This window comes from Aythya fuligula, chromosome 22, assembly GCF_009819795.1.
Source record: "Aythya fuligula isolate bAytFul2 chromosome 22, bAytFul2.pri, whole genome shotgun sequence".
Taxonomy (NCBI): domain Eukaryota; kingdom Metazoa; phylum Chordata; class Aves; order Anseriformes; family Anatidae; genus Aythya; species Aythya fuligula.
The window spans coordinates 1,948,219-1,970,235 of record NC_045580.1 but is presented as its reverse complement, the minus strand read 5'-3'; the positions used below and the strand labels follow the sequence as shown (position 1 = coordinate 1,970,235).

Here is a 22,017-nt window from a genome sequence, read left to right as displayed (position 1 = left end):
GTGCAGTGGTTTTTTTTTGTTTGTTTGTCTTCCTGCTTTTTCCTTAGGGCCCGCTTTCCTGCATGAGGAATAGGCAGCGCACTTGCGTGCCCAGATGCAACCAGTGCTAGCTGTGGAGGGAAGCCCAGCAGCTCAGCCTGGTGACCTGCACCAGCTCCCACCAGGCTGATGGGAGGTGAGTGCTGGGCTGTGGGGATGCTCCTGTGTGTCTCCAGGTGGGAAGCTGGCTCCAGAACTGCCTCGTGTCAGTGCTCAGCGCCCCTCCATCTGTGCTGTGCTTGGAGTAGTGTGAAAAAATCCCTCCTGGGCCTCTCCAGCCTCTGGAAACACTGGAACCTGGCTGATGTCCTTGGGGATGCCTGAAACAGTACACTGGGGCCAGAGGGAGCTGCTGTGAACAGGAGAGGTAAAGGGTTTTGCAGTATTTCCAGTTAGGATGCTCAGCCTCCTCCTTGGAGAGCTGGTCACAGGGAATGGTTGGGAGTAGGGATCTGTGCTGCAGGTTCTCAGGAGCACCTGCACAGAAGCCCATGAAGAACCACATAAGAACCACACAGCCAGAGGATTAGAAAATATTGCAGTTTATTAGAGCATCTCCACTTCATAGAGTTTTACAAAACAATATATTTACAGGTCTGACTAATCTCGATGGGAGTGTGCTCTTCTAGGGCAAGGACCTGGCTACACTGAAAAAAAGAAATCAAATCAGCACATTCAGAAGTCACATTGTTGTATTTTCCTTACAAAAGTAAAAAGAGCAGAGGAGTCTGGTGTCTGTCAGCCTTGGAGCCGGCAGAGCCAACTCACGTTGTCATGGCAGGGACAAGCTGCAGGAACACGTTCAGTCAAACCCTTCAGCTCCTTCGCCAGCTTGTCCCTGGAGGCTGCCTTCAGCGAGGAAGTCACTGTGTGGTGGTCCTGTCCACCACAGCTACCTGAGTGCAGGGCTGCCCTGTGGGACCAAGCAGCTGAAGCTGCCAGCTAACCCCGAGCATCGTGTTAAGGCACACGGGTAAGGCCACCCTGCCCAGCCCTCAGTGCAGACGATGGCACCCAGGACGTGCTGGCAGACCCCAGCATGGTTTCCTTCGAGGTGAGTGGCAGCACGTTTCAGCCTTACTGCTCTCCTTCAGTGCTGCAGCCTTTGGATCCTCACAAGGCCTCGGACGCAGAGGAGGACAGAAGCTAAGTCAGGCAAAGGACGGCAGGAAACCGTGGCCTGGGACCGTGCCAGTGGTGGGATCCAAAGGGCTGAACCCCGGTGAGAACTTCTTCCCCCCACCCTCCATCACTGAAGACCAGACAAAGCGGTGCAGATGGCAGTTCAAAAACAAGTGAAGGAGATGGAATATATTCTGAAAGCTTGGTTTTGAACCTGTCACAGTAAAGTTTGCCTCTAAAAACAGTTTTTAAAAAAATCTTTAATATTTTTGTCTTTTAGTTTAGTTTTGTATGTATTTGAATGGCTGTTCATTCAAGTTCTTTATGGGAGCTGCACGAGCTTGCCCACAAAGGGAAATTTCATATACCTAGGCATTGATTTCTAAACTGAGATTTGGGTTCAGGGTAGAAGTACTAAGGCCTAAACTACAGCAGCTCTGGCTGCTCGGTACACACACGCTTTAAATATGGACAACAGTCCAAGGCTGGGCGTCCCAGGCACTCACTCGCAGCGAGGTAGAGGGAGGGTTGAAGTTCACAGTCGAGGCAGCTCTCTGCTCACCGCCGCCACGTGCAGGGAGGACAATGCCATGGGGCCGCTGGTCGCGGCTGGGTCAGTGCCCAGCCAGCGGTGTACAAGAGGCATTCGTGTCCACAGAGGGCTGAGCGTGTCCCTAAAGGCCCGTGTGCTCTTTGATCCACCCTCGCAGCGCGGTGACCCGGCTGTAGACGCCAGGCTTCTCCTTCTGTGCACAGCCGTCACCCCAGCTCACGACGCCAGCCAGGAACATCCGACTGTTGGCTTCCACGCTGATCAGTGGCCCTCCAGAGTCTCCCTGCACAAAAACAAACAGTACCGTAAGCACTGACTCAGTACAAGGTCTAGCAAAGTATTAATGACAAAAACAATCACAAAGTAGTATGAAATAATTCTTTGGCCTTTGAAGGGAACCCTGGAGTTATTTTTGAGATTAAGTCAATACAATTTCCTGCTCACATCCATTCCAATTTAGCCACACCCTGAATCAAGAAAGAATGGGACAGATTTGTAGCAGATATCTAAGTGTGGCAATATGAGTCAAAATGCTAGAATAAAAACAGCCAAACAAATATGGCACTCAGTAACAGCGATAAAGCAGAGGACAGCTGCACCCCTCTCCTACCTGGGGAGCCATTTTTGAGACTAAGTCAATTTGCTGCTGACGAGCAGTCCAATCTGTCTGTTGTCTGAACCAAGGAGCCACATAGCTGTGCAGTGTGTTAAGTGGGGGAATGCGAGTCAACGCGCTCAATAGTGCTGAGCAAGGGGCCTGGCTTGCTGTGACTCCTGCTAACAGCACTGAACCAGGGCTGTCGCACCGCTTGCCTACCTGGCACGCATCCACACCTCCCGTCAGGATCCCCACACACATCATGCGTGGTGTCAGCTGGCCGGACAGCAGCTGGTTGCAGATGGTCTGGTTGATTACCCGGATCTCTGCTTTCTGCAAGATGCTGGCTCCACTGCCTGCAAGGACAGAGGAACAGTTCAAGCACACGGCTGTTTTGAGCAGCAGTTCCCTCCCCTGTGCAGACATCAACCTGTGTGCTTCTCTTGGCCCCGGGCTCTGCCACAACTCGCTTTTTCCTAATACCATTTTCCCAGCAGAACTGAGACATGAACTGCATGTACTCCCAGGGGAACCTCATCTGATTCCAGTCTCACGGCAAACTGAGCTGCTTAAGCTGGAATCTCCCATCTGCCCTTTTCCTTACAGCCACACACAGCCCCAAATCCACTGCCAGCGCTCACCTCCTTCCACAGTTGCTCCCCATCCAGTCACCCACAGGTCTTTGCCCACAGGGAATTGGTGGGTGGAATCGGGCAGGCAGATGGGCTGGACGACAGAGGAGAAGGTGACAGGACTCTGCAGCTCCATCACAGCAATATCGTAGTCATAGGTGTAGTCGTTGAAGTAGGGGTGGGAGATGATGCGCTTGATTTTCCTCATTTGCACGTTGGCGTCATTGCGGTTGCCCTGGTCGGTCAGGCCCATGTAGGCTGTCCACTGGCTGGGAGCGGGTAGAATCACAGAGTCACTGAGGTTGGAAAAGCCCTCCAAGATCATCTGGTCCAACCACCCCCTACCACCCATATCACCCACTAAATCATGTCCCCAAGCACCACGTCCAACCTCTCCTTGAACACTCCCAGGGACGGTGACTCCACCACCTCCCTGGGCAACCCGTCCCAACACCTGACTGCTCTTTCTGAGCAGAAATGTCTCCTCATTTCCAACCTGAATCTCCCCTGCCACAACTTGAGGCCATTCCCTCTGGTCCTGTCACTGGTTACCTGTGAGAAAAGGCAACCCCCAGTCCCCCACAGCTTCCTTTCAGGCAGTTGCAGAGAGCAATGAGGTCTCCCCTGAGCCTCCTCTTCTCCAGACCAAACACCCCCAGTTCCCTCAGCCGCTCCTCACAGGACTTGTGTCCCAGGCCCTTCACCAGCTTCATAGCTCTGCTCTGGACATGCTCCAGGCCCTCGATGTCCTTCTGGTAGTGAGGGGCCCAACCTGAACACAGCACTCGAGGTGCGGCCTCACCAGAGCAGAGCTCAGGGGGATGATCACCTCCCTGATCCTGCTGGCTGCACTGTTCCTGACACAAGCCAGGAGGCCATTGGCCTTCTTGGCCACCTGGGCACACTGCTGGCTCATGTTCAGGTGAGCATCAACCAGCACCCCCAGATCCTTTTCCTCTGCACAGCTTCCCAGCCACTCTGCCCCCAGCCTGTGACACTGCATGGAGTTGGTGTGGACAAAGTGCAGGACCCGGCCCTGAGCCATGTTGAACCTCACCCCTTGGCCTCTGCCCACCAACCCATCCTGTCCATGCAAAGAAGGCATTAAGAACCTCAGCCTTTTCCTCATCCTCTGTAGTCATGTTCCCCCCTGCATCCAGTAAAGAATGGAGATTCTCTTTAGCCCTCCTCTTGCCATTAATGTATTTATAAAAACATTTTTTGTTATCCTTAACCATAGTGGCCAGGCTGAGCTCGTGCTGGGCTTTGGCCTTTCTGATTTTTTCTCTGCATAAGGTGGCAGCTGCAAGGCACAAGGCAAGGGGCAGCATGAGGCTCTGGCTTGCAGAGCTCATGCAGATGTCCCAGCTCATGAACCCTGCCCACCATCTTAAAAAGTTTCCTGGAGAAGTGCCTGTAAAAAATGTTGTTTCTTCTTGAGACAAGCAAATGGCTAAAAGTGGGCGTGCAGCTGTCTGGGTGCCCCGTCACCTTGAATCCCACCACATGTCAATCACTGTAGTGACTGCAAGAGCACAGGGCACTGATCTGACATCTCAACAAATAAACACTTGTGTACTTCAAATGTCTGCTTCCACTTCACAGAATCACAGAATCACAGAATTTTCTAGGTTGGAAGAGACCTCAAGATCATCGAGTCCAACCTCTGACCTAACGCTAACAGTCCCCACTAAACCATATCCCTAAGCTCTACATCTAAACGTCTTTTGAAGACTTCCAGGGATGGTGACTCCACCACTTCCCTGGGCAGCCTGTTCCAGTGCCTCACAACCCTTTCAGTGAAGAAGTTCTTCCTAACATCTAACCTAAAACTCCCCTGGCTCAACTTAAGCCCATTCCCCCTCGTCCTGTCACCAGGCACGTGGGAGAACAGGCCAACCCCCACCTCTCTACAGCCTCCTTTAAGGTATCTGTAGAGAGCGATAAGGTGGCCCCTGAACCTCCTCTTCTCCAGGCTGAACAAGCCCAGCTCCCTCAGCCGCTCCTCGTAGGACTTGTTCTCCAGGCCCCTCACCAGCTTCGTCGCCCTTCTCTGGACTCGCTCAAGCACCTCCATGTCCTTCTTGTAGCGAGGGGCCCAAAACTGAACACAGTACTCGAGGTGCGGCCTCACCAGAGCCGAGTACAGGGGGACGATCACCTCCCTAGCCCTGCTGGTCACACTGTTCCTGATACAAGCCAGGATGCCGTTGGCCTTCTTGGCCACCTGAGCACACTGCTGGCTCATATTCAGCCGACTATCCACCATCACTCCCAGGTCCTTCTCTGCCTGGCAGCTCTCCAACCATTCCTCTCCCAGCCTGTAGCTCTGCTTGGGGTTATTGCGCCTCAGGTGCAGGACCCGGCACTTGGCCTTGTTAAACTTCATGCAGTTGACCTCAGCCCATCGGTGCAGCCTATCCAGATCCTCCTGCAGAGCTTTCCTACCCTCAAGCAGATCGACACACGCACCTAACTTGGTGTCATCTGCAAACTTACTGAGGGTGCACTCGATGCCCTCGTCCAGATCATCGATGAAGATATTAAAGAGGACCGGCCCCAGCACCGAGCCCTGGGGGACGCCACTAGTGACTGGCCTCCAACTGGACTTGGCTCCATTCACCACGACTCTTTGGGCCCGGCTGTCCAGCCAGTTTCTAACCCAACGAAGCGTGCGCCAGTCCAAGCCAAGAGCAGCCAGTTTCTTGAGGAGAATGCTGTGGGAGACGGTGTCAAAAGCCTTGCTGAAGTCAAGGTAGACCACATCCACAGCCTTTCCCTCGTCCACCCAGCGCGTCACTTTGTCATAGAAGGAGATCAGGTTCGTCAAGCAGGATCTGCCTTTCATAAACCCATGCTGACTGGGCCTGATCGCCTGCTTCCCCTGCAAGTGCTGCGTGATGACTCTCAGGAGGATCTGCTCCATGAGCTTTCCTGGCACTGAGGTCAAACTGACAGGCCTGTAGTTTCCCGGGTCTGCCCTCCGGCCCTTCTTGTAGATGGGCGTCACATTTGCTAGCTGCCAGTCGATTGGGACCTCCCCCGATAGCCAGGACTGCTGATAAATGATGGATAGTGGCTTGTCCAGCTCCTCTGCCAGTTCCCTCAGTACCCTTGGGTGGATCCCATCCGGCCCCATCGACTTGTGCACATCCAAGTGCCGTAGCAGGTCACCAACCAGTTCTTCATGGATAATGAGGGCCACATCCTGCTCCCCATCCCCTTCCACCAGCTCAGGGTACTGGGTATCCAGAGAACATCCGGTATTGCCGCTAAAGACTGAGGCAAAGAAGGCATTGAGCACCTCCGCCTTTTCCTCATCTCTTGTAACTAAGTTTCCCCCCGCATCCAGTAAAGGATGGAGATTCTCCTTAGTCCTCCTTAGTCCTCCTTTTTGTGTTTTCACTACGAGACTCTTCCCAAAACCCAGCTGTCTCTGAGGGTGTTAAATCAGGCAGTGGCCAAGGCCAAAATCTGTCACAGACAGCAGCACATTAAGTGTCCCCAGGCCCTGCAGCAAAGCGTCCCCAGCTCAGTGAGCCTGGCAGAAGCAGCCCTTGGGCTCCCACCTACCTGGCGTCCTGCAGTTGCAGGAAGCAGTGTGCTGCAGTCACCAGCCAGGTCTCCGAGATAAGCGAGGCCCCACAGACGTGGCCCTGGCCCGTGACGTGGAGGCTGACCTGCCACGGCCACTCTCCCATGTCCGAGTTCTGCCCACCGACGATCCTTGACTTCCTAGTAAAGGAGCGGATCCCGCAGTCTGGGGTGAGGAAGGAGAGGGGGCACTTAAATACTCTGGTTTCTGTTTAGCACCTCCCCTTCTTTCCTCTGGGACATCTCCCGCAGCACAAGTGCCCCATTACCTACACCAGGGATGGCTGATGCTATCAGCTTAGGAGCACAAACACCGAATTTGCTAAAACATTTACTGGCCAAGACAGTAAATGTGTAGACAAATTATTGTCTGATATCTGTGTGAGCCCTCTCTAAATGTGTTGTACAACAAAGACACTCAGCACAACACCACTCAGCTATTTCCAGATCTGAACGGTTGTGTAGAAATGCCCAGGGGCTCTCTCCACCCTACTTTAGTGTTTATCTGAGGGGTCCAGCCCAGAAACCCATGTCCCCCCTTTGCGTGGGTACTCACTGCAGTTGTCCTCATCAGAATTGTCCTTGCAGTCCTGCTCGCCGTCACACTCTGGGTTCTGTTTGGTGATGCAGAGTCCACTGCGGCACTTGTACGTGTATTCCTTGCAGGTCACTGTTGTACCTGCTGCAGGCAGGCCAAACAGGGAAGGATTAGTGCCAGTTCTGGGAAAATCATGCTGTTCAGGGGCCCTTCACCACTTGTGCCCTCCCCAGGACATTGCCACCAGATGCAGGAATGCCCTCCTGGATGCCCAGCCACAAGCACATCCATAAGAGGCTGTATTTCAAGAGAGGTCTCCCGCAAACCCATCCTCACCTTTGCTACAGCTGCCTTCATCACTCCCATCTCCACAGTCGTCCTTGCCGTCGCACTTCTGCGTGTCGGGGATGCATTTCCCGCTGTTGCACTTGAAGCTACTGTTTCCACAATCTGGGGAAAGAACAGCTCCTGAGAACAGCCGGGCACTGACACCTCACCGGGGAGGTGCAGGGCACAAAACCTACATGGCTGCATCCACCTCTCTCTCCCCTAGGGCAGGTGAAGCCTCTGCAGCTACAACACAAACACCCACTGCCTGTGCCCCCAGCCTTTTCTTCTCTAAACTGCACACCACCAATTTATGCAATCCTTCCTTTCCCAAAGCGTTACATTTCCTACACTTTTACTCATCCTCAAGCTCCCACCTGAGGCTCCTGTGTTGTCCCAAGGAAAGCTGCCCCGCAGTGTTCCAGGTGAGGCCTCTCTGTGCCGTTTTGGGCTCCAGCAAGGCACTTGGCTTCCTCTGCCCCACGTGCCTCCATCGCCCCCTTCACCTTGCTCAAGCCCTCAGCCCTGTGCCTGCAGGGAAGTTACTTACTGCACTGCAGCTCGTCGCTGTCGTCGCCGCAGTCATTCACGTTGTCACAGACCCAGAACTTGGGCTTGCACCAGCCGTTCTGGCACCTGAACTGCTGCTCGGTACAGACTGCAAAGGGACAGAGAGAAATCAGGGGAGGGCCTGCAAAGGCACCCCTGGGTCACCAGCCACACATCTGCCATTGCGCCCACCGTAACGTCACAGGAAGATCTGGGTGGCTCCCGCAGTGGGTCTGCAAGCACATGGGGACAGGTGCACCAGAACAAGCACACGTCCATAAATACACATGCCCTTGAGCTATAACACGGTATTTCCACTGCCCAGCAGACACGACTATCTGGAGAGCTAAAATGTCTTAATCTAACAGTAAAGCTGAAGCTCACATTTCACCAGCCTAACAGCAGCAGGACAGGCAGAGGCAGCACTGGAATGAGAGACGTAGCAGTGGGAGAGCACTCGAGATACCCAGATCACCAGGGCGGCCCCTCACCGCCCAGGGCAGCGAGAGGGCAGCCAGGCCAGCAGCACACTCCCTCAGAAAACAGCCCCAGACCTGGCACCAAGAACCCACAGCAGGAGAGGCTCTCATCTCTAATTAACTTCAGACCCTGGACAATCACATTTTCTATGGGATTGCTCTGTGAATCCAAGAGGAAAAACTGTTGCACAAAGAAACAACACCCATGTAGTATCACACGGGTTTTCCACAAGTACTCTGCAGCCCAGTTCCATAACACAACGCATCCACCCAGCTCAGACAGCCAAGTCCTCAAGAGCCAGGAGGACTAAATGGGAAAACATTCCCAGTTGGGAGGAACTGGAAAGCAGGGGAGATCCCACTGGGAGAGGCCTAGATTGGCATGAACCCGCGTCTCCTATATTGGAAAGGATCCCAAACTGATCCCCACACCAATGGCCTCTCACTCCAGCGTGCAGGGTGAGGCAGTACTGGTGCTAGCCAGCAAGGCAGGCAGGCAGCTCACCCGCAGGGCCCAGCACAGCACGTTAGCCCAGCACCACCCCCAGCCCCCTGGGGCGGTGCACCCTTCGGAATAAAAGCCAAAAGAAAGGACAGACTCACCACAGGACCTCTCGTCGCTGCCATCTACGCAGTCCATCCACCCGTCGCAGCGCATGCTTTTCTCAATGCAGCGGCCCGTGTTGCAGGCAAACTTGCCAGGGCAGGCTGAGAGGGAGAAAAGGGGTAAAAGACGTGAGTCCTTCAGTCTGTGGCACTTCCCCGAAGCACACAACAGTCCTAGTGCTCTGGGCGGCCTGCTTACAGCATCCACCATTAAAAACAGCTTTTCCTCAGAACGGAGGAATACAAGGAGGTTCGCAGGAAAATAAGACTTGCTCCTGTTGCCCCAAAAAGTGTGCTTCATGATTTACAGGGCAGCAGAGGAGAAGTTATCTAGTCTGCAGCAGACATCTGGCAAATTATTTTCCCTCTGCAGCCTCAAGATTTCAACTTACGGTCACTGGAGTCGTAGGACAGGTACTCAGCAGAGAAGCCGGTGTCTGTGTACGACAGGTCTGAGTGGAACCGGACCTCGATTTTGTTGGTGGTACTGGCCACCACAAACTGGGAACGCTCCCCACAGTACCTGAAGGGAGACAACACAAAGACCAGTGCAGTGCTATAGATCAGCACTGAGCAGCCCTTCTTCCACCCCTGCATTCTCCATCACCAGAAAGGAGGAACTCCTCATGCCCAGCTTAGGCAGAAGGAAGCAGGTCCAGCACAGGGTGCACCCTGTGCTGGACCTCGAGGGCCACACACAGGAGCTGAAATTTGCTGCACCTGGCAGAAGGCTGGGGCCTTGAAAACAGCCAGGCAGAAGCTCATCTAGATCCGTGATGTCATGCTGATCGCTCTCTCTCTGATCTCGGACCCATCAGGTCTCTGGGTGTGTGCAGCCTCTAAAGCCCCAGGATCCCTCCCCATGGCAGGCTGGTAGGAAACCCCCTTACACAGGCACCCCTGCGGGAACTAGAAGGGTTGCAGCCACAGATTCTGACTTTGAAACCCTTTCTCCTCAAGGAAGGGCCAGCTCTCTCACCCAGAATGTTGTGAAACAACCCTGCTCACTTCCCATATGCCGTACCAAGCTGTATTTTCGGTCCAGCTGCCAATAGGTTGTGCAAGAGTTAACAGTAAATGTAACAGTGAGTGCATCACAGAATGCAACGCAGTCACCCTAATAATGGAGAAATACCCATTCAAGCAAAATCAGGCCAGATGTTTCTACACAGATCTGCCTTTCTGCATGTGATGCCTAGGATGTGATACTCCACAGCCTGCCTTTGCGTTTTGTTTTTTTCTTTCAGCTGCAGCATGCAACAAACCCATTGTCTGATCCCCAGATTGGGCACTGAGCTTTGAGAGCAGGTCAGACCCAAGCACTCTTCTGCCTCATCATATTCCAAAGAGCTTCAGCACCCCTGCTCCCCCGGCAAGTTTAAGGAATGCACAAAGTGCCATATAACGAAACGCAGCCCCTCCAAGGACCAAAGCCACAGGTCAGACAGACAGCCTGACGCCTACCTCGTGCTGTTGATCTGAACGTAGTCCTTGGGGCAGGAGCTGACTGGGATCCCCGGTTCCAACACAAAGAACATGTTGAAACGCACCTTCACGTTCTTTTTAGAGGGAACCTGAGGATGGAAGCAGAGGCATGCAGGTTTTCTGAAGCACAGAAAATGGGAATAAGTTTCCTGGGTTAAAGGTTGTGTTTGAGGGGAGGGACAGAAGACAACCAAAAAAGGAAAGAAGTCAACAGAAAAACTCCCTTCCCAAAAAGCCATTACTGCTCCCCTTGTCATTCAGTCACTTGGCTTGCTGACCCCAGGATCCCAGATTAAAGAAGCACAAAACAGAGGCTGAAGCCCGGCATTTGTCAACAGTGCCTGCTCTCCCAGGTTGCCCTGCCACCAGTTTTACCAGCAAGTGGCAGGTCTGCCCCGAAGCCCAAATCCTCAAGTGCTTTGTGTAAAGTTACAGTGACGGGAGGCTACAGTGAGAGTCACACAGGGTTCAGGCCTCTCTCAGCTTCTTCTGCCTTTGACACCAGTCCTAAAGCCTCCCTCCAGCCACGTCAGACTAAGCCTCCAGGCAGCATCTGCTGTGAGCTCATTTGCTCTGTGTCCTGCATAAGCAGATTTATTTGACAGACTAATTAAGGCGAAGAGGGGACTGTGTTACCTCGATGTTCCAGACGCAGTCCAAGGCTGGGGGGTAGTGTGCTGGGTAAAAGGGAGTAGTGAAGGTGCCGCTCTCTCCTTTCAGGGTCCCACCGCAGACTGGAAGATAAGTAGGAAGATGAAAACAGGTTAGAGATTCAAAGAGATGTGGCTTTCCCAAGGTATAGCTGGCTATTGCCTGGGGCAGGAAAAAAGGCAGATGCATCAGCCTCTAACAAGGTTAAGTTGATCTCTAGAGAAAGCTCCTGCTCCAAGACTTGGAGAGAACCCAGGAGATCAATTAGGTGCTTCCTGCATACATCTATCTGCATGTCTAATCCAACATAATTCTTATTTTGCCCTCCTCACAGGACATCATTACAGCAGCCAAGAGCACTGTGGACAAGGCAGGCTCAAAGAGCCAAAGTGAGACCTGCATCCACATCTCCCAGCCCTGGAAACATCCCTGGCAAACTGACTGCAGCCACAGCTGCCCCTGGCAGAGAGATGCTGAGGGAAACTGGACCAAGGCATACACCCACCTTTCGTCTTTGGGAGCTGGAAGAACTCAGCCTTAAAGCCAGGGAATCTCCCCTCCTTGTTGGTAATCAACGTGACGAGCATAACGTTCTGGGAGGACAGGAAGGTCAGGTTGTAGGAAGGAGCATAATTCCCACACAGCCTAGGAAGGAAAGAACAAAATCTATTAGACAGCTGCAGAGAGAGCCTCCAGTGGCACCGAGCAGCAAGGAGCAGGGACAGGAGCCCCACTCCCAGCAGCACTCCTGTGCAGCTCACCATCACCCTGCCACACCACTGCCATACAGAAACTTAATGGGGAGCTAACACAAATGTGTTTACTGTGTTCAGTTTTGGGCCCCTCGCTACAAGAAGGACATGGAGGTGCTTGAGCGGGTGCAGAGAAGGGCGACGAAGCTGGTGAGGGGCCTGGAGAACAAGTCCTACGAGGAGCGGCTGAGGGAGCTGGGCTTGTTCAGCCTGGAGAAGAGGAGGCTCAGGGGCCACCTTATCGCTCTCTATAGGTACCTCAAGGGAGGCTGTAGCGAGGTGGGGGTTGGCCTGTTCTCCCACGTGCCTGGTGACAGGACGAGGGGGAATGGGCTTAAGTTGAGCCAGGGGAGTTTTAGGTTAGATGTTAGGAAGAACTTCTTCACTGAAAGGGTTGTGAGGCACTGGAACAGGCTGCCCAGGGAAGTGGTGGAGTCACCATCCCTGGAAGTCTTCAAAAGACGTTTAGATGTAGAGCTTAGGGATATGGTTTAGTGGAGGGCTGTTAGCATTAGGTTGGAGGTTGGACTCGATGACCTTGAGGTCTCTTCCAACCTAGAAAATTCTGTGATTCTGTGAAATCACCCTCTTCCCTATCTCCCCACCCCATGGAGGAGCACCGAACCCTAGGGATGCTCTGCTCACCTCACCAAAGCGTGGGGCTCCACGGGGCTCAGAGAGTTGTACACCTTGATGTAGTCACCGTTGTCTGTGCACTGCTCCAGTTCCAGCGTCCTGAAGGTCAGGCTGATGACAGAGTTGGCGTCCGCCCTCAGCGTCCAGTAGCAGCGTGCGTTGTTGGGGTACGGGCTGTTGGGGAACCCCGGCGTGGTGAAACTGGTGACCTCCCCTTCCTTGGCGTGGAGGGCAAAAAGGCAGCTATCTGCCCAGGAGAACGGGGAAGAGTTAGCAGGACAAATGAGGAGGGAGAGAGATCTTTCCCATGGGTGCAGGGTTCAAGGAAGAGGACAGCAGACACGTTGAGGTTTTGATTTGCCTTTTCCCAAGAAGCAGAGCGTGGCACTCATTGTTCCTCGCCTGCCGGCAGGGCGTCCCTGGGGAGATGCCTCCTTTAGGGAGCACCCTTGTTATCTCCCTCCATCTACGAAGGGGAAGGATGGACTGGGCCGCCCACCACTGCTAGATAACAGCATGTCTGGCCAACCCCAAAGCAGCTCCAAGCAGCACATGGAGGTCTGCCCCACAGGCAGAGCACCCCGTTTCAGGCACCTCCTCACCCCAGAATGGAAATCACCACCCTGGAGACCCCTGGGGATGCAGAGAGGCCATTGGGAGACTGAAGAAGAGCTGTACTTACTGTCCCGAGAAGACTGAGCAATGCTGGGGTCGGCAGCTGCAGGAGGAAACAGAAGTGGTGTCATCCTGTGAGCTGTAGGAAGTCCCTGTGCGCAAAGCTGCAGAGGTCTCTGGGGTCTGCATGGCAATCTGACCAGGGGAGAGCTGCTCCTTCCCCTGCCTCCACGAGCAGAGCCCCAGCGCGTGCCCTAGGAATCTGAGTGACCAAACTTATCCCCTGCAGGAGGGAGGATTGATCCCTGGCCCTCTCCAGAGGGGCTCAGAGGAGAAGACAGTGTTCAGATGAACGGGAGCAATGCGCACAGCTTCCTCCATCTTTGTGGACCACTGAGTGGGGTCCTTACGCTCACCCTTCAAGCTGCCCCTGCAGCCAAAGGCACCCAAAGGAGGGGTGCAGCTGGCAGCAAAACCAGCAGCAGTGACACGCCAAGCACTAAGAGTCCCCCTTCCTCCCCTGTCCCACGCAGAGGCCCAGGAGTCACTGAGACAGCACTCACGGAAAGCGACAATCGACTCCACCTTCAGCACGGGGTTTCGCAGCCGCGGGTTCAGCTTCTGGATCAGGCTCTGCTTGTCTGCCATGGCCCTGTCAAGATCCTTCTCGCGGTACTTGGGGACGACAAACTCTGACCAGTAGTAGGCAATGACGCTGCCTTCGCTGCAGAGGAGGGCGATTACGGGATGAGAGCAAGGCCAGACACAGGAGGGCAGATATAACACAAGAGAGGGCCAGGCTACTTGGTAAGCCCTTTATGGAGGATGGCCATGGGGAAGGGAATCTCAATAACAAGCTGAGCAAACTGCAGCCCAGCAGAGGCCTCCACCAGCCCGGGGAATCCCTTCCCGAGCTGCCAGGCACCAGCCATGGTGGCTCACAGGGCTGTACTGCGCCACACCTTGACTTCCCCAAGACCTCTCCTCGTGAGAAACAGACAAAATACACCGTCTCAGCACAAGGCTTTTGAGGTTGCTTTTCACTGCCCACCCTTTAAAATGTCACTTGGAGTGGCTACTGCTCCTCAGTAGTCACCTCTTTCTGGAGCAGCCCAGCAAAGAGGTGTATGGCCATGTGACACCCCAGAATTGCCCCCTACACTCCCACTCTCAGGCAGCATCTCCTGACACCCACCTGAACGCAGTTACTACTGTCTCCTTGTGGTACGGGCCAATATCTGGATGACTCCTGTAGATCTCCTCCACCTAAAAGGAGTTTAAAGAGTTCAGCATGGCTGGAAGTGAGGAGGGTGGAAGGCTAAAGACAGACAGAGGAAAATCAGAGCACGTACCCAGCATCCCTGGGGTGCAGGAACCTGCAGGGGCCAAAAAGCGGAAGAAGGAGAGCTGAAAGAAGGAGAAGGGAGAAGTGTCCTGACTCCTGAAGCCAGCTCTGGCCTCAGCCCCCAGCCCCAAGGCCTGCTCAGCTGCAGAGCTGCATTTCTTCTCTGACCCTGACCGCCAGACCTGGCTCTCCCTTTGGTCCTGGGGTTTGCCCAGGCAGCCCCATAGGCACACTGAGCTGCAGGGGCAGGGAGGCACAGCGGCAGCGGGGTGGAGCTGTGACACCAAAATCCAGGTGAAAGGCAGGCTCCCCGTGAGCAGCTCAGCGAGTCAAACAACTCGTGAGGAGCAGGGAGAGTTAGGAGGAGCGAGACAGCTCCAAGCAGCCTTACAAGCAGCAACCCTGTGGCCACAGGGCAAGAGAAAAAAAAAGCAGGTGGAGGGATCCAAGAGCTCTTACCGTGCTCTGCACCTTCTTGGCCAGCATGGTGAACTCTGGTGAGCTGGAGTTCTCGTAGGCATCAATGAACTCCCAGTTCAGAACCCGCAGGTGGCCGTTGAAAACCTTCTGGACGGGCGCTTTCCTATCTGGAAGGTGACATTTCACAGAGAAAGGCAGTCAGAAGAAGCAGAAACGGGCTCCCTGCTTTCTGGAAGCTCTGGCTGTCACTGCTGCTAAGGTCCCACGTGAGCAACGCACGGTAACGAAGCTCCCCCGAGCCCAGAGCAGCAGGGATATGCTCCTGGGACATGCCCCCACCCAACCCCTTGGAGTTGGTTGAACCTCACACTCACATTTGAAGTGCCAAACCAGGAGGCCGATGACGAGGGAGATGAGCAGAAAAGCAACGATCATGATGGCAACGACCACACGTCGCTTTGGGCCACGCTTCTCCATCTTCTTGGAGTTCATGGCCGGGAGGAACTCCACCCCTTCCTCCACGTTGTTCATGTCCTAGGAGGGGCAGGGAGAGCAGGACAATGGAGAGGCCATTCCCAGAGCCTGCTCTGCAGATGCCCAACCCCAGGGCAGTCTGCCACGCAAGCAGAACCACAGAGCTGTGGCCTCAGAGCATCACCAAGAGCACAAGGCGCCTTGGTGCCAGCAGCTCCGCAGCCACCCGTGGCAGACCAAGCCCCGAAGGCTCCTGCTCGCAGACACGCAGTGCTAGCACGTGCCTCTTCCTCACTCACCAGAAGGAAGTAGGTGCTTCCTTTTGGGCACCATCCAAGGTGATCAATCCGAGCAAACTCCGGGGCGAGGCCCTGCACACCCCATGACCACAGCAGGTCACAGCCCCAGGACCTCCAAGATCTCTGCCTCCCGGCAGGTGAAACTACAAACATGGGTCCAACCCCCCGAAATGCCTGCTATGTGGCAGGCGTGTCACCCTCACCCCGACGGACACGGCAGGCTATAAATAACATTCCGGTAAATGAAGAAAACGAGCTACTTCCTCCCCACACATCCACACAGCTCTGTGTGTCTGCCCAACGCTCCTACAACCCTGCCTGGATTTCCCCCTCGCAGCAAACACCTGGGAAAGGAAATAAAACAAAAAGCCGGCCACAGAACGAATGCCCACAGCCAGGCTCTCAGGACAAAGCGTGCTGGAAAATAAAGGGCAGGTCTCAGAGGCAGCCACCCGGGAGCGAGGGATGCCACCTGCAGCACACAGCTATAAGCACCCTGCAGCTCTGCAGGCACAGGATGAAACCACTGGACAGGGAGGAACGTCAGCAAGCCCTCAGCGCTCAGGATTTTCCCTTTCTTGCACCTTTTGGCCCTGGTTTACCTTCTTCCATCCTTGCCCTGCCAACATTACCTGCGCCAGCCAGAGAGGGAATCAGAGCAGCGTGCTCCATCCTCAGAACGGGGCACGGCGGCAGGGACAGCCCGCTTCCCAGCACAGAGCTGCCCGATGAGACAGGCTTGCTTCATGTGTCCCCTCAACCCGTACAAGGAGGTGGAGGGATTACTTCACGCTCTTCTTACAAAATCTGGAGGGTGTAGCTGAGCAAACCAAGCCACGCGCCAGGAATTTGCCCAGGCAGGAGCATCCCTCTGGCCACTGTGAGCTGCCCAAAGCAGGGGGCAAGAGGGCACCTCGCCATCCCTGCCACTGCCCCTCTATCCCGAGCCTTACGGGGATCTGGCAGCTCGCTGGCTGCGTGGCCAGGCAGGGGCACAGGGCTCTGGGTGACAGCAAGGACACAACAACACAGAGCCCACCGGCACACGCTCGCCGCTTCCAAACGCACTCCTGCGCTTTGCAAGGGGGAAATGTCATCCCTGCAAACGTGAGCCCGGGTCGGATGCTGTCTGCTGTCTGCCAGCCGGCGTAAGAGCTCAGAAACATCACCAGCTGCACGAGGACAAATGTCACAGACACCCAGAAGCACACAGCACGTTGGCAGAGACCTCTGAGCCCACGGCACCCTCCCGATGAGCGATGCTCCCTGCAGGACAGCCCATCCGCCTGCATCACCCTCCCACTCCTCCTGCCCTTCCCTTACCCAACCTCTGTCCTCTCCTGCCACATTAATTTTTTTTTTTTTCCAGGCTCCTCCCAGCCTCTGCACTTCAGCACAGCCTCTCCTCCTGACGTGTTAGCCTGAGGCCCTACGCAAACCAACGGGGACAGGGCAGGGGAAGCACCTTACCCTCCGCTGCTGTTGGGCTGCGTACATTTAATCCTCTGCCAACACTGCCTGGAAGGCCATCGAGATGAGAGCAGCCCACGCCTCCTCACATCACTTCTCAGAACAAGCTGCGTTTATCCTTGAGCAGCTCTCCGCTACAGCATGGGGAAGGAAGCCTCCATTCGGGTTATTTATTACGGCAAAAAACAAACCAGCACAAACCACAGCACCTCGAGGTGCCCGACTGCTTTCTGTCATCAACATCCAGCCACCGCCAGGAGGAAGAGAAGGCTCTGCAAAGCCACAAGGACGGCACCACGGGGGTGCTCTCGCCTGTTTGCCTTCCACGATCGCACAGGAAAACTTGAAAATGTAAACCAAGGAAACTCCTAACAGGAGGCACACAAATGGAAGTTAAATACATGCCTATGCCTCCAACCAAGACACTCTTCAGTTGGAATCAGGGTTGCCTAGAGCCTGACACACCACCCGATGCGCTGCTGCTAGCAGGAGGAAGGTATTTAAGTCACTTCTAACACCTGCAGGAGCCTGTGGCAGGAGAACAACCTCCAGGGCTTCAGTGATGCTCATGCAGCAGCTCTCCTGGGCTTCCTGGGGTGAGCAGGAGCCTCCTGCCCCAGCTCCGAGGGGAATGCCGTGTCTGGGTGGGTAACAACAACTGGGCACAGGCTGTTAAATCTCAGCCTCAATAATACACTCCCCTGGCAGGTTGATTTCAGCCAGATGGCTTTTCTTCTCTGAGAGGGGGATCCTGCACTTCTTGCCTAATATTGAAGGGTTGCAGCAGTGATAAAATGACGCGCAGAAATCGCGCCTCCTGGAGCTGCTGGGAGCGCAAAGAAACCCCTATTCAAAGCCTGACCGCCCTGAGGAAGCTGATTCAAGTGGTGTATTGCCATCTGTGCAGTGGTGACCACAGGTGACTGAGCACGGAGAGCCAGCATCCTCCTCCCCAGGCGCTGACCGACCGGCCAGCATCGCTCAGCACATGCGATGCGCTCCAGCTCCAGTCCCTGCGAGGAGGAGGAACGTGGCCACGTCTCTGGCTGCAGGTACCTTCATCCCCCTGCACGATTCCCCAGGGCTCAGTTTCATTGAGCTGAGTGAGGGAACCACGCTGGCAGAGAAGCCTGGGGCTCGGCAGCAGGTTTACGGTACTGCTGTGTGAGGTCAGGCTGTGAAACACTCGGCTCCGTGGCCGGAGCGTTTTAACACCCTCTGAGCTCACAGCTGTATCTGTGCAGAAAGCACATAGAGAGGAACAACCATCAGCGTGATTAAATCAGAAAGAAAACACGGTTTCCTTCCCCCTCTACACATAAGCACACACACACCACCTCTGCGGCTGCAGAAAAACCAAAGCAAGTTAGGCAAAAGATCTTAGAAATAAATCTTTCTTTAGACAACGTCTCTGCTTATCTTAGAAAAAAGGATGAAGGGCATTAAAGCTGAGAGTTTGCTGCTGAGACAGCAGCGATATCCACAGCACCAAGGGGAACTAAAGGAGCGTGGGGACTCTTGGGAGATTAATTCTATTGTTATTATTATTTATCATTTTTATTATTACACACGTATAAGGTGCATAAGCACTCACTGATATTTGTACTCTCTAGATGTCACCCAGAGATTAGAGTCAGATACGAGAATGGATTCCAACAGGTTCCTGTCCCTGCCCTCTGCTTTGAGCGCCAGGCCTCATCCTCTCGTCCACACTCACACCTAAGACCACCACTGCAGTCCCCAGCCTCCTCTGACACTTGTGTCAGGCTTTTTAGCTAAGCTGCTGCACGCACCTTTGATCCCTGTGGAGAACCTCGTCCATACAGAGGATCTGAAGCATCTCCCAAGCACTACGGGAATGCTGGATCGGATTGTGCCAGGAAGATTTCAGACGAGGCCCCGTCCTGACCTCTGAGTAATCGCCCCTGCCCTGCTCAGCACGAAGAGCACCCGGCTGACCTTAGGACCAGACGTGTCTGTGTCCGAACAGCACAGCTCAGCCTCTGCCCCTCACACGCATCGTGCCACACATCCCCTCTGCTGCCTCTCCTGCCCGTCACGGAGACACAGCTCGTGCTGCTCACCACTCCTCTCAGCTAGGCAGAAACCGGACGGAATCAAAAGCAAAAAGAGTTGAAAGATCACAGTTAAACCGAGAGGCACCCAGACGTTTTATCTCCTTTAGCTCACAGTTGCTGGATGTTTCCCTGGCACATACTGAGCATTCCCTTCATCACGATGCATCTGCAGATGGAAATCAGGGAGGATGTGAACGCGCGTCCTGCTCTCACCTTGTCCATGGCTCCCCAAGAAGCAGTCGCCAGCACAAATTGACTCGAGGTCTGACTCTTCTCACCCGTCTCAATGAAACTACTTCTATAAACATTAATAGAAAACCTTTCCTGATATTCTCTCCGCGTTAGTCACAGGCCCAGTTACTTCCTCTTGCTCCTCCTCACTCGGTTCTCAACGTCACCGCTCCCTGCAGCAGGAAAGGAGGTTTCTGGCTGGAGCATCAGCTGGGCTGGTGCTGTGCCCTGGGAGGGAAGTCTCATGCCAATCAGGTGGAGGAGTCAGAAAGAAATCCCCACGGGGATGAGGAGCCAGGACACACCACCACCGGACTGCCTGGCAGCAGCAAACTCCCTCTGCACAAGCCAAAAGCCGCTAGATGACAAAAGGGAGCTGCTTCTGTATCAGGATGTGCTTGGGTTTCCCAAAAATATCCTTTGGGGGTGGTAACGAGTCAGGAATTAAGTGCTTAACTGTCCAAGCCTCCTCCTGAGCTGACAGTCCACGCTGACCAAGGGAACAGCAGCAGAGCCTTTGACTAGTGCTCCGAGCCCCAGGCTGGAGCTGTGGTGTGGGGAACCAGAGTTCCTCCCATCTTTGTAAAACCTCGATTTTCCAACAAACAAATCACAGGTTGGGAATCCTATGTTCTACATCTGGTTCCCGTGGGTGCTCCGCTTCTTGCACACCTTGGTTTCCCCCCCGAGAAGAAATTCCCTGAGGAAGCTTGGGAAAGGAGCGTGCACGGAGGGATTCATGTTGTGTCCAGAGGTCTCCTTCATACAGCTCCTCGGCGATGAGAGCTCCGGGAGAAGTCCTGTGCAGAGCTCTTCACTCCTCCGTAACCCAGCCGCTCGATGTATTTTTAGACAGCAACTGCAATCCGCCCGACTGGACAAACCAGAAGCTGAAGTGACTAATTCTGTCAGCAGGAAACCCAGCAGGCACACGGGGAGGGTGGGAACTGCCACAGCATACTCGGTATTGGAGACGTTTTACTGGAAAGCAGAGATCTTCCTGCAATGGGGAATCCCAGAAAGGCCAGCTCTCTCCCCAGCAAGAGGTTTTGGGGAGGTTTACAAAGCATCTTTGCGATCAGCATCTCGCACACAGGTTGGTTTTCAGGCCACAGATCTGCACGGATCACGGGAGGGGAGAGCCAAGGCAGTGTCCCCAGGCTCTGCTCGCAGCCCTCTCTCCACAGCTTGGCTCCTTCCCTCTGTCCTGTGCAAACCTGGAGCAAAGACTTTGCCAAAGGCTGACACAAGCGTCCATGGCCGAGGAAAGGAACCTGGGAGAGGTCTCAGATGAAGCAGCGTCATCAGGCCGTGTGGCTTGACTCTCGGGTAATTACACCCTTCAGCTCCCGGGCTGTGATCCGAGAGGCAATTCCCACCTGCCCTTTTGCAGCCACACCTGCCTCGGGAGGTGTTCAATAAAATCTGAAACAAACATCACATGAGCAGCGTGGTACTGGAATTGAGAGGAATGAAACCCCTCGACTCACCAACTGGCTCAGAGCTTGGGACCCTGCAGCCTTTAGGATCGAGGGGGTGGGCTCGTGGATCTCCCATCCCTGCTCACAACCACGTCCAGCTGCTTTGCTGCATCAAAGTTCCGTCTTTTGGAGAGGGCACAAGTCCCTCACGTTTCTGTTTGAGCAGACTGTGGACACCATCACTTCCCACTGCAGATCTGGAAACGTATTTTATTCTCTCAAGCCTGAGGTTTGACAGGGGTGCAGAAAGGGAAGCTACGGCCCAAGCAGTACGTTAGCACCGAGCACGTTCCTTGAGCCTAGCTGAGGCAGAGAAATGGACATTTCAGAAGGGCAGTTCGGATCTTAGGGACCCTCCAGGGGTTTACACCATGCGGGGCTAACCTGTTGCTGTGCAGGTAGAGCACAGAGAGTTGTTTTTTTCAAAACCCCAAGTTTCCCAGATCACACTGAAAGCCAAAACCAGATTTTTGGTGTTGGCATAAGAGGAAACAGAAAGTTTCCAACTGAAAACCACCACCAACCCAACAACAACAAAAGCAAACCCACCAACCAAACCTAAAGGCTGCTGACACGGTGTGCAGCGTGCAACTCACTTCACCCCAGTAGCTCACGTACAGCTCCACTGCTCTCGAGATCGACGCCTGCACCAACTGCTGCTGAAAGCCCTGGTACTGCTCCAGAGAGAGAGCCGATAAGAACAATCTTCTCTCAAATTCTTGATAAGAAATACATGGAAACAGCAAACAGAAGAGCTGTGTTTCTTTAAGGCACATTCACACTGTGTTGCCCCAATATTGGCAGTAAAACACTTTGGAAACTTTGCCAGTGTTTTATTTTTCTTTAGCAGTTCCTTATTAAGGGCAATTGCACTATAAAACGATGGCACCCGAACTGACGAGGGAAAAGGGAGCAGGAAATAAGGGACAGAGTGTCCTCCAGACAGACTGTCCACCTTCCAGGCTCTGAGGGTAAGTGCGACAGTGAAAGGCACAAGTCACACACCTATCCCACGCACAGATCTCCAGCTCAAGTCTCTATAG

The 22,017-nt window shown here is 54.2% G+C and overlaps 1 protein-coding gene across 1 annotated transcript; it reads right to left on the bottom strand.

The window, feature by feature from the left end:
* Positions 1–1,183: 1,183 nt before the first annotated feature.
* Positions 1,184–15,472, bottom strand: ST14 (suppression of tumorigenicity 14). The gene is made up of 18 exons (XM_032201905.1): positions 15,316–15,472; positions 14,981–15,108; positions 14,372–14,442; positions 13,740–13,900; positions 13,244–13,279; positions 12,571–12,808; positions 11,679–11,818; positions 11,159–11,256; positions 10,502–10,611; positions 9,430–9,560; positions 9,035–9,139; positions 7,954–8,061; positions 7,413–7,526; positions 7,095–7,217; positions 6,518–6,704; positions 2,954–3,213; positions 2,532–2,668; positions 1,184–1,997 (listed from the first exon to the last, which is right to left on the bottom strand). The coding sequence occupies exons 1-18, from the start codon at positions 15,470–15,472 to the stop codon at positions 1,836–1,838; spliced, it is 2,466 nt and encodes an 821-aa protein (XP_032057796.1). The 3' UTR covers positions 1,184–1,835.
* Positions 15,473–22,017: the final 6,545 nt, after the last annotated feature.